Genomic DNA, 15441 nt, shown 5'->3' with positions numbered 1-15441 from the left:
CTTTTAAACTGTTTGATAGGTTTTGAAATAAATAAGGCATTAGAGTTTCTAACTGAAATATATATTTCAAATTCCTATTAATATCCGATTATACGAAAATCTATTTACTGTAGTTGCAGTTATTACATTCGTTCTCTGGCTGCTAGCATTATGCCAAAAGTGAAATACACAAAGTGCGAGGCAAGCGCCACCTTTTCCATTTGTAGTTATATGCGAAAAAAAGTATAATATTTAAATATTACTATGCTTCGTTGTGAGGCATTTTTTTTACTTCAGATGCAAAACTAAATATGGAATAATAATCTTCGGCAACAAGTTGTATAAGCAGTGAACTTAGCTTTGAGAAAAAATTATAATGAAATGATTATTATGGATGAGTAGATTGAGTTAAATATATTTTGTAGAGTGACCCCTACAATGCTGAGGGCTATTATTATTATTATTTATTTTAACGGTGTCTCCATGGAGTCAAAAGACTCATCGCGGGAGACCCGACATTGACACACTAACCATTATTTACACAATACCTGTCATACCTCTCCTTAAATTCATTCACAGTTGAAGCATTCACAACCACCTCTGGCAAAGCATTCCACCCATTCACAACCCTCCAAGTAAAAAATCTAGTCCTAACACCCTTGTTAACCACACTCTTACACAATCTCCAGGGATGGCCCCTCGTTCTCTCACTCCCTGCACTGGTCTCAAAAATATCATCAGTATCAAACATGTAAAATCTCTTTAACAATTTAAATACCGTTATCATATCTCCTCTCCTACGTCTATCAGCTAGTTTTTGGAGCCCACAGATCATCAATCTATCATCATAGGGAACATCCCACAGATCTGCAACAATCTATGTAACCCACCTCTGAATCCCACACCACTTCCACAACACCAAAAAATCCTGGAGACCAGATCTGTGCACAATAGTCCAAATGCGGCCTTATTAATGCCTTATAGAGTGGAACAATAACTTCGCTATCCCTGCTTGTTAGTGTGTTCCTCAACAACCATGTAATTTGATGTGATGTGATGTTTTGGCAATCTTTGCAATATGCCCTTTAAACTTAAGTTCTCTGTCCGCAATAACTCCCAAGTCTCTTGTCTCATCAACTTCCTGCAGTTCAATTCCGTTAATATAGTAAACAGCATGCGATGTCATCCTCCCGAAGTGCATCACCTTACACTTAGCCACGTTGAAGTGACAGCCATTTACCTCAGTCCATACCGTCAGCCTATTTAAGTCATCCTGTAAAATATCCACATCATTTGAATTGATTATCGCTCTTCCCAATTTTGCATCATCAGCAAACAAGTGGATATTTCCATTCAAGGTATTTCCAATATCATTGATGTACAAATTAAACAATAGAGGACCAAGAACTGAGCCCTGAGGTACACCACTAGTCACTTGCCTTTTCCTGGACTCAACTCCTCCGTAGACCACTCTTTGATATCTGTCCACCAGCCATCCTTTAATCTAAATCACCATCTTCGGATCCATACCCATTTGCTCTAATTTATGTAGCAGTTCCATGTGGAATCCTGTCAAAAGCCTTTGCAAAGTGAGTAAGGATATCCTTTATCCAACTCCACTGTTACTTTATTATAGAAAGTAAGCAAATTACTTAGGCAAGACCTACCCTTCACAAAACCATGTTGCCCCTCATAAAGTATCATATTGCTGTTCACCCAGTCCTGAATTCTAATTTTTACCAATTTCTCCAAAATCTTAACCACCACTCCAGATATATTGATTGGTCTATAATTTGCAACCTCAGTCTTAGAGTCTCCATTGTACAATGGAACTATTTTCCACTCTATTGGCACTTTACCAGAACTGAGGCTTAAATTAAACATCCTGGTTAGAGGAGTTGCTGATTTTCTTTCACATTCTTGTAACACATCTAACCCAATGGCATCTAACCCTATATTATATACATAACATAAAAAAATAAATAGAAAATATGAAGATGATTCAAAACAATTCATAAAAGGTGCGTCTTATAATAACATTAATTGTATTGTAATGTCAGTCACTTGATAAAATTTGGTAAAGATTTTATATACGCAATAAACTGTGTTCATCCAAAAAGCAGTTATTATTCAACAAAAAACAGATGTATATGAACAGGCGGTAATGCATCTTGAGAAGCGTACCTTAAAAGATTCGTTGTACATTTAACCAATTTTGTGTACACTGTGCAGTTAATGATATTTAGGGACACAATCTTTTTCATTAATCATCAGTTTGGCAAATTTTGCCACTAAAAATGATCATCGAAAGCAAAAATGAGTTACTCTGATAAAGATGAGTACACATCCAAAATACCAAATATCATTAAATTCCATTTTGGCAATATTACTTTTCATGGTTCGAATATTTGCTCATTTCTGCTATTAAAAAAGGGTCCGATTAAAATGCAAATGGATCTGGCCTCGACAAAGCTTAGTAAATACCAGTTTCATTAAAATCCGTCTAGCCAGAGCACAGGAACATTTGGAAAAAAAAAATAAAAGAAAACTAATTTAATAGTTGATTAGTCATTTTAATGAAAGACATTAAATGAATCATTCCATGAAACGTAACTAATAAAAACATTGGCGAGAAATTGAAGAGAATTAGCTTTTATCGTGGGTCAGGTGAAAAATCTTGCGTTGGCTCAATTCTGATTATTTAATTCATGGCTCACCTGTTGGTCAATTTTTGTTTCAGTACTAAGTTAATTGGTTCTCTAGTGCTTGGTTTCCACTCAAGTTTTCCGTTCTTCCCCTTGCAAACAATAAGCCAATTTCGAGAGTCTCATGGTTTACATGCAGAAAGTAGGAAATTGAGTTGATATCGTTACCAGTGGTGCACTCAGGATTTAATCTTGGGGGGGGGGGGGGGGGAGTTGAGTAGACGATTTACGAATACACACCACGCATTGCATACGACCTATGACTGAGCATCTGCAGTGATCGCCAATACATGATAAGTAGTATAAAAATAGAAGACACAACATAAATAAAAAAATGAATTTTAATTAGGAAAAGATTTTTGGAAAATTTTCTAGTGTTTATTTCCTTTTTCTTTTTAGGGGACAGGGCCCCTTTTCCCTCTCCCTGGGTGCGCCTCTGGTGAATACCCATTTCCTACTTAATAATAATAATAAAGGAAAACATAATGAAGGTTGAAATCTTAAACATGAAAAGAAACGAATATCCTTGAAACGCTTCCTTGAAAAAGAATATTATGACTAAGCACGAGCTTAGTCATAATATTTATGACTACGTCATGAATGTTCATAACTAAATATTTGACTGCAATGTATAATTCAAGATGAAGCTATATTTTGTAGAAATTAGGGCTAAAGGAACTCCCTTTGGAAAATAAAGGGCTAGAATTATTTAATAATCACCTGTTATTTATTATAAAATAAATAATCGATTATTTATTTATTTTATTTATTAAATTTGGTTTACAATTACGGAAGTAAACAAATTTGCATAAACATAATAACGTTAGGTCTTAAGAATACAACTGATATAAAATCTTTTTTGTTTATTTGTGCTAACATATTCTGCTTACTTTTCTCTTGCATTATCGAAATTTCAGTTTTCTGGGGGGGGGGGATTTAATTTCATATCGATTTTCTTTTTCTGCATATTTGATATGCAGAAAAGGATATTTGGTATGCAGAAAAACTGCTATTTGATATTACTCTTCCTGTTTTGTATTCCAGAATGGGTTTCTGCAATTTATTCCCACTCATTCTAATATCGTGTCTCGGACATACAGGAAGAGCCTCGGTAGTAGTCATGGATGAAAGCGATAAAGGATACGAAGGAATTGTCATAGCCATCCGGAACACCATCCCCGAAGACGAGATGTTGATCCACAACATAAAGGTAACTAAACCATTTGTTACTTCATCTTAAAAAATATTCGTAAATTTATAATTTAATAAAATGTCATCATCATCATCAAATTCCTGCCTTGTACCCTCAAGGTGGTTTACAGGATATGATAATACTACATGAAAAATTTACATCATTATTAACTTCCTATCTACAATTTTCCTCCAAATCAGTCTGTTACTTCTCAAGACTCCAACATTATCAGATCTTATATTTCTATCATCTAAAGCACTTTGTACCGTAACAATCCACTTCTTGGTCTTCCTCTGGGTCTTTTTCCTGCCAACCTGGCAGAGAACACTTGTTTGCTAATTTTGCCTTGCCCATTCTGTTTAAGTGACCATACCACCTGAGATTAGCTCTGCTAACGCATTCCTGGGTGCTGACAATGTCAAGTTCTTTCCTAATATCCTCGTTTTTAATATGATACGGCCATTGATGCCATCTGTTCACGCCTCTAATCTTTCTCAGGACTCTCATATCTGTGGTCTCTAGTCTTTGGTCAAGTGTTTTACTTCTGACCCAGCTCTCAGCTCCATGAGTTAAAATTGGTTTGAACACTGTCTTGTATACAGCTAATTTAGTGTTCCGACTAATTTCTCTCTTATTTCATATGAATTTATTCAGTTGACTTCCCACCATACCAACTTTGCTGATTCTGTTGTCTATTTCTATATTTAATTTACCATCTTCAGTAAAAATCGTGCCTAAGTAGCTGAAATGTTTTACTTGTTCCACAGGTTCTCCGTTCACAACGCAGTTAGCATTTTCAACGATTCTGCTTATTTTCATTGTCTTTGTCTTTTTAATGCTGACTTTTATACCATATCTATTGCAACAGCTATTCAATTTAGTCAGAGAATCTTTCAGATTTGTAGTGGATTTATTTAGAAGTATAACATCGTCCGCATAAAGCAAAGGGCTGACATTAACATCTCCAATTATGATATCATGTTTAATACCACTATCCTTCATAATGTGATCCATATAGATAATGAATAACACAGGGGATAATATACATCCTTGTCTCACACCAGATTTAACATTAAACCATCTTCTTGTACTTCCTTCAATTCTAACTGCTGACTTGCAACTTAAATAAATACTAAGTATTGCTTGATATAATGCCCCATTGAGACCATATAACTGCAGCGTATTGAATAGCTTCTCTCTTGGCACCTTGTCATATGCCTTTTCCAAACCGAGAAAACTTAAATACAGATCTTTGTTATATTCCCATGCTTTCTCGACTATTTGTCGTAAAGTGAAGATCTGATCCTGACAGCCTCTATTTGACCTGAATCCAGCTTGTTCTTCACCAAGCTTTTCTTCCACAATTTTTCTAAACCATTTCTCAAGTATACCTACATATATCTTACCAGGAACACTCAGTAAGGAAATACCTCTGTAATTCTCACATTCAGTTTTATTTCCCTTTTTATATATGGGTACTATGAGAGCTCTACTCCAATCGTCTGGAATTCGTCCCTCTGTCCAGGCATTCTGAACTATGCAGTACAGCCTCTATAAGACTCTTATACCACCATATTTGAGCATTTCTGGTCGAATATCATCTACTCCTGCTGCCTTTCCACATTTCAAGCCTTTGATGGCTTTTTCTACTTCAAGTATGGATATGTATTCCTGACTGCATGTCTGGTCAGTGTTTTTTGCCACTGTGCTGTCATCACTGCTTGTTTCATTTAGAAGTTTTTCAAAGTAATTACTCCATACTTCAAGGATATATTTTTCTCCTGTTTTCATCAAATCACCTTTATCATCTCTGACTCCTTTTACAGCACTCTTTCCTCCATTTATTAAAATGTATATACCTTAAATAGGTATTTACTATTGGGTCTGGCTTTCTAAATAACAATTCTAAAATAAGGTTAGCTGATAACATGCTAATAGTTTTAATGAATTTTAAATTATTTTAATGAGGCCTGTGTATCTCAGTGGAAGCGGCGCTTGCGTCCTCTGCGCTTAGAGTTGGACTTATAGTTCGAGTCTAGTCGCTAACTGGAGGAACTTTTTCTAAGCCTATCTTCGACCGGTTCCGGAGTTAGTCGATCTCTGACACGGACAAGCGAGTTTTTTCTCCACGAAATTCGGGTTTTTCATCCAGTAAACTCAAGAAAATCGGCCGTAAACCCACATTATTTCAGACAGTAACATGTCCTGTTAGGGTTAGGTAGTACCAAGAGATGGCAGCACTTGTCTTCCTGTCTCTTCGTCGGTGGCTGCATATAATTAGTGATAATCATGGGCCAGTTATCTCTGAATAGCTACCGGTGGAGATTGAACTGCCCGATCAATCTTTGAAAGCTAGATAGCGTTAAAAGGCCTCGCCTACTCCCTATAAGGTGGGATAAAAGGCATTAGCTTATATATTTATATATATATATATATATATTATTTTAGCTACTAACATACTATCATCCTATTTATGATGAGGAAATCGATGTATCTAAATGATATGATAAAAAACATTTTTTTTGCTATTTCTCTCAGAAAATGCATTATTTTTCCTAATATCATATTATTTTAATCATTGAAAACATTTTCTGGATTTATTTTGAGCCCCATTATACTAATAGTTATTTCTTCATATATTTGAGTCAGATATTTCTTGATCTGCTTTTTCCACTTTATTCTAATTTCTGCCTTTTATAGTGGATGTTATTCATTCTTACTCAGTTCTCAGTGAACTAAATCAATTAAATCATCACTGGGTGCTTGTGTAGTCTTGGTGAAATGGTGCATAGTGCCAGACTTCCCAAAGAAAATCCGTTATAGGTTTGATTCTAGTCGCCAACTAGAGAGATTTTTCCTTTAACCCTTCATCTGAAAAATCGACTGTAGAACTTGAACTCTGACAGATTATAATTCCAGTGTTTACAAATTAGGACCACGAGATGGCGATAGTTGTCTGTCGCACTCTCTCCAGAAAGCTTTGGTTCATGGAAAGCAGGAGTTCACTATCAGTGAGGTTGGATATCACTATCACTAAAGGGTGGATGGCTGGCCACTTGTCTTCGAAAAGTCAGTAGGTATCAAAGGAGCTCAGCCTGTTACTGTTAAGAAATGACAGGTACTAGAGGTTAAACCATTCACTGTCTTTAAATTGTTCGATCAGGAACCAATAACAAAGCAAATCAGTTTGTTGTATGAATCGACTCGATTGCTAATATAGAAATGACATTAAAATGCCAACGAATTCAACTGATTAAAGAAAACTGCAGGCTATTGTATTATTCCGAACTCTATAAAATGTTGAGCGTGCAATTGCAGTGATGTTGATGTACAAAATTGCATAGATGTCCATTTGTAACAACCCAGTAAGTGATTGGTATGGTTTTGAATTACAATAGAATCAACAAAAGTTATAAGATTATTGTATAATGTCTGTGAACGGCATGTGCAGTTTGTTCTGCACATGAAATACCTGACGTTCAGAGAGTGGGTACCCGTCTACCTCCATATGAGACCGGTTAATTTACTTCAGCTGACAAAAGCTCTTAAAAAAGAGTCGAACTCTAGTCTTTCAGGCCGATGTGTGCTGCATTTTCTAGTGACAGTTTTTTACACAAGAAAATGCTATAAATTTCCAGAAAGATTCAAGGACATTGGCAGTTTTTAATCTCTCTTGGACGGAAACTTTATCCAGTTGTTTGTAGACTGTTCTGATTTTGTGACGTTTCAGAAGATAATATAATTTATCTAGTCATCATCATCATGAATGTCCATGGGTCTAATGTCCGTTGGTGTCTCATGCAGTTTTCGCTATTTACTGCCATTCCCTTTTGTCCATCGAGTTCTTGTGAAGCTGCTTGTCTCGGGTAAAGTAGCCTGATTTAAAACATTCTTACAGAGTCAACAAATGTCTGGGGGAAAAGATTTTGGATACGAGTTCAAATTTGTTGTCAAAGCTACTTTTTAAAAAACTGGACATTAAAGCTGACTTAACCATCAAAATAACTAGAGTTTCTCTTTAAGACGACATATTGTCTATGTAAATTCAGATATCAAGTATTTAAATAATTTTATTACTAAGTGGGAAAAAAATAGCTACAAGTAGAATGTAGGGAAACTGGGTTTGTGGACCTTAGGAAGTCGTTAACAACATGGAAATAAAAATAAAAAAATAAATAATGTAGCCAAAATCTCGGGTGGCCTGCTTTTGGAATTATCTTATAATAATAATAATAATAATAATAATAATAATAATAATAATAATAATAATAATAATAATAATAATAATAATAATAATAATAATAATGTTATATATATGTGGAACCTTTACACCAGTACATGATTTTCTTTACATTCTTAGTTCTTAGTATATTTTCTTTGTAAGCGTCTTCGTTGAATATCTTTAAATTGCCTAGATAATGGTAGCTTAAACTATCTAAAAGCGGTCTCTTTAATTATTTAGTTTAATTAATTAAAAGGAATTACGCCTAACGTTCGTTTATTTACTATGTTAAAGAAAGCTTTGACATGAAGGTTTCTAACAACTACAGAAATTTCAATATGAAACTGTGCCAGTAATAGCATTGACATTTAACTGTGAATTATAGGGACTGTTTAGTAAAAACATTTCGATTATTTTTGTAATCAGTTAAATTTCTTTCTGTAACCAAAAATTAATTCATTTATTGGATTACAATGATATAACATCCTATACGTGCGTTCATGATTTTATAAATTTTCCTTAATGATTTTACAAATTCAATTTAAAAATTAAATTATAAAATTTTAAATTCTGACACGGCTTCTATAGGCAACATAATAAAAGTACAAAACGACCCTCATGTTTCTTAAAGCATCGCAAAATGTTCCAGGAAGCAAAAAATCATTCTACGTTCTTTTCCATGATCTTATCCATGTACAGTTAATGCAGTGTTGTATCATTTATCGCCACATGTTATACATATTCGAATAGTAAATCTAACAAAAATTCTACAGCTTATATCAGAGCTTATAATCAAATGAAAGCATATTATACTGCGTAACATGATGTTACTGGTTAAATGTATTACATTGTTAACTGTCGGGAAATTCTTTGTCTCAGGTTTTTTTTTTATTTTTTATTTTATTTTATTTAAATACACCACCTGTCTTCCATCATTTCTTACTCAACAGCATCGAGGTATTTTTTATAAGTTATATTTTTTGTTGTTTTATTTTGAAGTATTTTCATTTCCCCCTGTGTAGTGAGTTAGGTTGGGTTATCATTTCAACTCATCGTTTGATAAAAATATTCAAGTTGTTTGCAGTCGAAATGTATTATAATTTTTTCCTTTCTTATTATTTTGTTTATTTAATTTTCGTAGTTGTAATTCCTAACTGATAATATTAAAAAATAAAAATAAAACTGTTCTAAAATGAATTAAGACCGACATGACCTGATAAGCTGGTCTCTGGCCTCCCACAGTCATCTTGAATTTCCGCCCTTGTTCTTGACAGTTGTTTAGATATCCATCAGCGCCTGAAGTAACGACTTTATGTAGCAAGAAATCACGTGGTTTAATATAAATAATCCCTGGAAACTTAAAACGGCGCAAACTTCAAGAAATTTCTTTAAAGTGAATGATGAAAATTATCGCTGGAATCTGATCTGTTCGTTAGACTTGCTTTTAACTTATCGGCTGCATTTTTAGGCAACGCACGCGCAGTGGTTTGTTCGTCTGCATAATAAAAGTGGATTTGCTCGCGTGAAATATTATTTATTTTTAAATGAATTTTAAGTTACTTTATCTGGGAAACAATTCATGTATCATTACATGGGGGCTTTAAAAAAATCTCTAAAATATTAATTTTACATTTTTTTTTAATTTCCAAAATATTAACATATTAACTGTGTTAAGAGGATAACAGAAATACGTGTAACAACAAAAACGAAAACGGTAATTAGTAAATGGTTAAAATCCGATCATTTTATTATTTTATTTTATGGCAAAATTTTCTGAATTATAGAAACACACCCGTCATTCGTCTTTAATTACACTAATTAATACCTAAGTGGCTATTCATGTGCAATTAAAAAACTAGTTTTAATAATAGACCGTTTGAAGACAAACAAATGAGGAGAGCAGTTTAATTGACATTGACATTCGATTTTATGTGGGACGAGGTCAGTTCCTTTGCTTTGTAATTACGGTCAAAGTGATCTATGCGCTTTTAAATCGGTTAGAATATATATGTAAGAACAATCTTCCTATAGTTCTGGAAATTCAGTTTTTACATCCAACAAAGAGATGCAAATTGGCCAGAAACACATGCAATATTTAGACTTAACACACAGCTAATTGCGTGCGTGTTTCTGGCTAATTTGCATCTCTTTGTTGGATGAAAAACCTGAATTTCCGGAACTGTAGAAAGATTGTTCTTACATATATATTCTAACCGATTTAGACGAGTATAGATCCCAGCACATACAAAGAATAATGTCGAATATAGACACAAGAACAGAAGATGAAGATTTATGTGATAGGCTACAGATTAGCCCTGCTGAAAGGAGTCTAATATGGTTTAAGCTGTTCATTGAAGTGGAAAACTTCCATGACATTGAAACATACATTTTTCGAGTACCATAGTCAGTCCTGTTCATTATTCTGTTGCTTGATTTAAATTAAAACAAGCAAACGAAATAAATGAATGTTCATTTATCCTTTATTTCAAAACTAAAACGATGAAAAACATTCTAGCTTTGGTATTATTCATTTATTTAAATTCATGTATTAGCATCACATTTCCAAGAAAATCATTTCTAATAACCGCTACCTGTACAATGAGCTTTTCATCATAAATCATGCAGTCAGTGCCTATGACGGCAGTTATCGCTACCCTTTGGACCCTAGCGAGCAAATCATTCTCCGTCCTGTAATAATACCTTCAACCTGTACATATTACTACCAATACGATCACACCAAGGATTTATAAATAAAAGTATTATTTTTACTGTCACGATGTGAAATTTTCTGATATCATTCATAAAATTTTCTTGACATTTTTCTCCAGATAAAACTGCATTTTAGACTTCGTGTTTGATTGTGCAACAAATCCGTTTCTTTTTCTCTTCATCAGTTTGCTATTTTTGCACAATTATTCCTATCGATAGTGTCCTACCTACTGAAGTATTAACATTTATCTAACACTTCAGATATAATTATTTTAGCCTTTCCAAGATGCCTTTTCAAATACATGGTCATCCCTGTTATTCATCTACCTATTCTGCTAACCTTATCTACAATAAACGTTTTTTTTTTTTTTTTTTTTTTTCAATACGAAAAGAAGGCTAAAATGAACAGATAAAACTACGAGCTACTCCAAAATTAGTGGAGTTTCTAGTAAACAGCTGACTACCCTTACATTGTAATGAATGACCAGAAAAGAGATAAGCATTCAGATTCGAGATGCGCATGGACCAAATATCTGAATGGTTGTGTGATACTGAGTAGAGCCCAATCGGTGAAAGAGAGGTATTGTGTCAGCTAATTTTATTATCATCAACTGCATATTGAAGAGTATTTAAACCAAATGTGCCACGATAATCTATGAAGTCAAATCACGACCTTTACACAAGTGTTTCTGCAGAAAACAAGAAGGGGAAGAAAAAAAGAAAAGAAAAAGAAATAACTAGGAAGTGTGGAACATGATAATAAGTTGACAGGAATTTCCTGTGTCTAATCTGTTTTTGAATCACATTCACCCATTGAGATAATGTAATGTTATTCACTCTACGCGACGCTTTCATGTATCAACAGAACCAGTTCTTAGTTGAGTCATAGGACAAGTGCCTCCCACCACTCCAATCTGTGATTCGCAGTTTCCTTTCAAATGAAACAAATATGGCAATATTAACTCTGACTCAGTAAAGTAGTCTAGCAGTTTATTATATTTATCGCCCAACATATTACCAGAGAAAAATTTTACTAAATTTTATATTATTATGAATTTGAGTTACAAATGAAATGATAGGAATGGAACGAAAGATGCAGGAAGTGTTTCTAATTTTTAATGAATTTCACAAACGTTCACTGATGTGATTACATGGGGATTGAACAGTCCAATATCCGAAGTATATGAAAGTAATATTTCAAACAAAGCCAGTCACTACTTGAAGTAATTTAAGTTCTATGTTTTCAAAATGTGGAGACGTCTCCTCTCCAACCTAAGAGGAATCGCAAGAGTTAATAATAATTAATTTTAAAAAATTAAATATTAAACAAAATACGGTCATGTGAACTGCATTTGAAAAATACTCTTAGTAGAACAGAAAAAAAAATCATTCAATTTCCACAATATTTATTTTAAATATTTATATATATTTTTATTTTTATATTTTAAATATCTGTGTATGGTTTTTATGTTCTGTATATATGTTTTTAATGCTTTATTTATGTGTTATAAACATAATTAGAGGATGTTTTCAACTGGCGCCATCTGGCGATTATTTCAGAAATTCATCATATATTCCGTAATTCGAATGAATCGTTTTGGTTTTTTTACTTCGGAATCCGATATTGAATAAAAAATACTAAAAGGAAATTTCGAGCAAGTATTACGCGAAATATTGTTAATGAAACAAGCAAGTAAATTTTTCAATTACGTTATGCTTGGTACTTGAAGTACATTTTTACACTAGTTCACCAATCTCTGCTGTCTCGCATGCTTAAAAATACTCTTGATATTGCATTTTAGATGGGACCCGTTATATATAGTCACTAACAAGCAAAGAAAATAATTGCCTCCCACCAATGTAGTACAAAGCGTTTCTAGGACCTATTTATTAAGTATTGTTACACCTAGCATAAAAATAATGAACTAAGACTGATCTAGTATAGCATATTATTGATAATAAGAAAAAGAAAAACTGAATAACAATTGGTTGCACTCTTTCTGATATACAGGGCAAGAAATGCTTTCGAAAAGTAGAGAAAATAGATGGTACAGCGAATTGGCGATCTCTAAAATTACTATAGTTACTAACGCTAAAAATTGATAGTGACAGTTGCATATGTGAGCGACACCTATCATGAAAATATAAATACTTCTTTATTCCAACATTAATGGAGAAAGAATGTATTAACTGGTGTTTCCTAGGAAACACAAGTTTCCAAGGAAACCAGACATGTGATTCGGTGTTTTGTGCGTTTTATTTACTGTTCATTTCTAGTGATGAATGGTTACATGAATTTTGAGCATTAAGTGATCGTTCTAAGTTTTTATTTTATTAAATACTCTCCGTGAAATTTTACTACTTATAATAACTTGGTATGATTATAAGAATTTGGTTCGTGCACATGTCGGAATACAGTATCAAACTCTTTTTTTCGGAAATGTGGTCATTTGACATCACTATCTCAAAAGGCAGTTTATGCAAACATTTTAAACATCATTTCACGACCAAAAACTTACAGTGTGAAATTTTAAACATAAGCACTTTTCAAGTAAACAATGGTTTAAACTAAATTCATTTATATTTGACAGAATAAATTAATTATATCACACGTAACCGTGTTTAATTATGTTTAAAACTCACACTATGTAATAAAACAAATCCGATACTATTTTCGCTTATTGTTCAAAAGAATTAATAGCTACCAAAGAGTATTTGTATATTTAAATTGCTTCACTTTTGTTATCATGTGATGAGTGGGTTTTAGCAAATAAGTCAGGCAGCAAGTATCTGGCGTAGCAATTAGGTTACACCCAAATTTCGAAAAATTAATTCATAAACGACTTCCGCTACCTTTACCGCAATAACTAGATTATTCTAACTTTTGACAGCGGCATCTGTAGGCGGAGTTTTAATAGTAAAACTTACCATACGACGTCGACAATGCTTATTACAAAATATACTTAAGATTAATTAAATTAAGAGGATATTAGATACTACATTGTTTTAAAACCGAATAAGAAACTCAAAGATTGGAATCAGAGAGTTTCTTTTTTATTTAAGTATACTTAAGGTAAAAAATAAGCAGATATTATTTTCGAACAGTTGAAAGCATGTATTATTATTATTATCAACATAATTGATACACAGTCGAAACAAGATATCATATAAATAAAAATTTGACTGGTGATTCAGAACAATTCAGATTCCAACCAAGAATATAAGAATAGTCCGTCAGGTAGCGTCGTAAAATATGGACTGTTCCAAGTAATGCTGTTTTTTGTAGGTCATATGGGGGGGGGGGGTTACTTCATTAATTTTTAATTGCTGTAAATAGTTGGACAGCTTCTTTGAAGTTGCACCAAATGCACCGATAACTATTGGGATGACTTTGGTGTGTTTAAGCCACAGTCGGCCAACTTCGATTGCCAGATCTCCATTTTTAGTAATTTTTTCCAGTTCTTTGTTGTTAATGTTGTTATCACTGGGTACTGCAATATCGATAATCCAAACCTGTCGATGTTCGATAATTGTGATGTCAGGTCTATTGTGTTCCAAATACCGATCACTTTGTGTTCTAAAGTCCCAGAGAATTTTTGCTGTTTCGTTTTCCAGTACTGTCTCCATCTTATGCTGCCACCAGTTTTCTGATGTAGGAAAGCCATATTTTTTGCATACATGCTAATGAACTATTTTGGCCACTTGATCATGGCGGTATTTATAATCAATTTGAGCTATTTTGCTGCAGGCACTGATTAGATGTTGTACAGTCTCATCTTTCTGATCGCATAATCTGCATTTGCTGTTATTATTGGTGTTGAAAATTTTTGCTTTGATTGCATTAGTTCGTAATGCCTGTTCTTGAGCTGCTAGAATAAATCCTTCTGTTTCTTTTTTAATATATCCGTGTTGAAGCCATTGCCATGTTTTGTTCACGTCAGTTTTGTCCTCAGTATCTCGAAGAAATTGGCCATGCAAGGGTTTATTTTCCAGCGCACATATCGGATATTTTGTTGTTCTTTTTTGTAATCGGATTTGTTTCCTGTTGCTTTTAGAAGGCCCTCTTGTGTAATTGCTTGAAGCATTGGCTCAGAGCTGTTGTCGATGTAATTTCTTAAACCAATTTCTTCTTCTTCCACAGTCTGTCTCACTTGCAGCAGACCCCGTCCACCTATTCTTCTCGGTAGGTACAACCGGTCAACATCACTTCGTGGATGCAATGCACGATACATAGTCATTAGTTTTCTAGTTTTGCGGTCTAGTTTGTCCAGGTCTTCTTTTGTCCAATTTATTATGCCAGCTGTGTATCGGATCACTGGTATAGCCCAAGAATTCATTGCTCTAATTGTGTTTAATCCATTTAGTTTTGTTTTCATAATATTTCTAACTCTTTTAAAGTATTCTAATGCTGCCTGTTGTTTAACTTTTTAGTGGAAAATGTCATTGGCTTCTAATATTCCTAGGTATTTATAGTGTTTGTTCGTCAGCTGAAATTGCTTTTATATATTTCTCTTGATCAAAATTAAAATTGCTATGTGTCATTAATTTTTCCTCGTTTAATAGATAAAATTGCGCATTTATCTAAACCAAATTCCATTTTGGTGTCCTGACTGAAAATACGAACTGTGTTCAAT

General features: G+C 33.6%; 1 protein-coding gene across 1 annotated transcript in view; it reads left to right on the top strand.

Moving 5' to 3' along the window:
* Positions 1-15441, top strand: part of LOC150101790 (calcium-activated chloride channel regulator 1-like) — a 99080-nt gene that overhangs the window by 41475 nt on the left and 42164 nt on the right. Inside the window, exon 2 of the mRNA XM_090400190.1 lies at positions 3729-3894. Within this exon, the coding sequence (XP_090256316.1) occupies positions 3730-3894 (165 nt within the window). The 5' untranslated portion in view covers position 3729. The remainder of the gene's footprint in view (positions 1-3728; positions 3895-15441) is intronic.

The sequence above is a fragment of the Typopeltis vanoorti genome, chromosome 11 (genome assembly GCF_054136105.1).
Source record: "Typopeltis vanoorti isolate ZY-2024b chromosome 11, IOZ_Tvanoo_1.0, whole genome shotgun sequence".
Lineage (NCBI taxonomy): Eukaryota > Metazoa > Arthropoda > Arachnida > Uropygi > Thelyphonidae > Typopeltis > Typopeltis vanoorti.
Note: the sequence above shows the minus strand (reverse complement) of the source record. Positions and strands in the feature narration are given on the sequence as shown.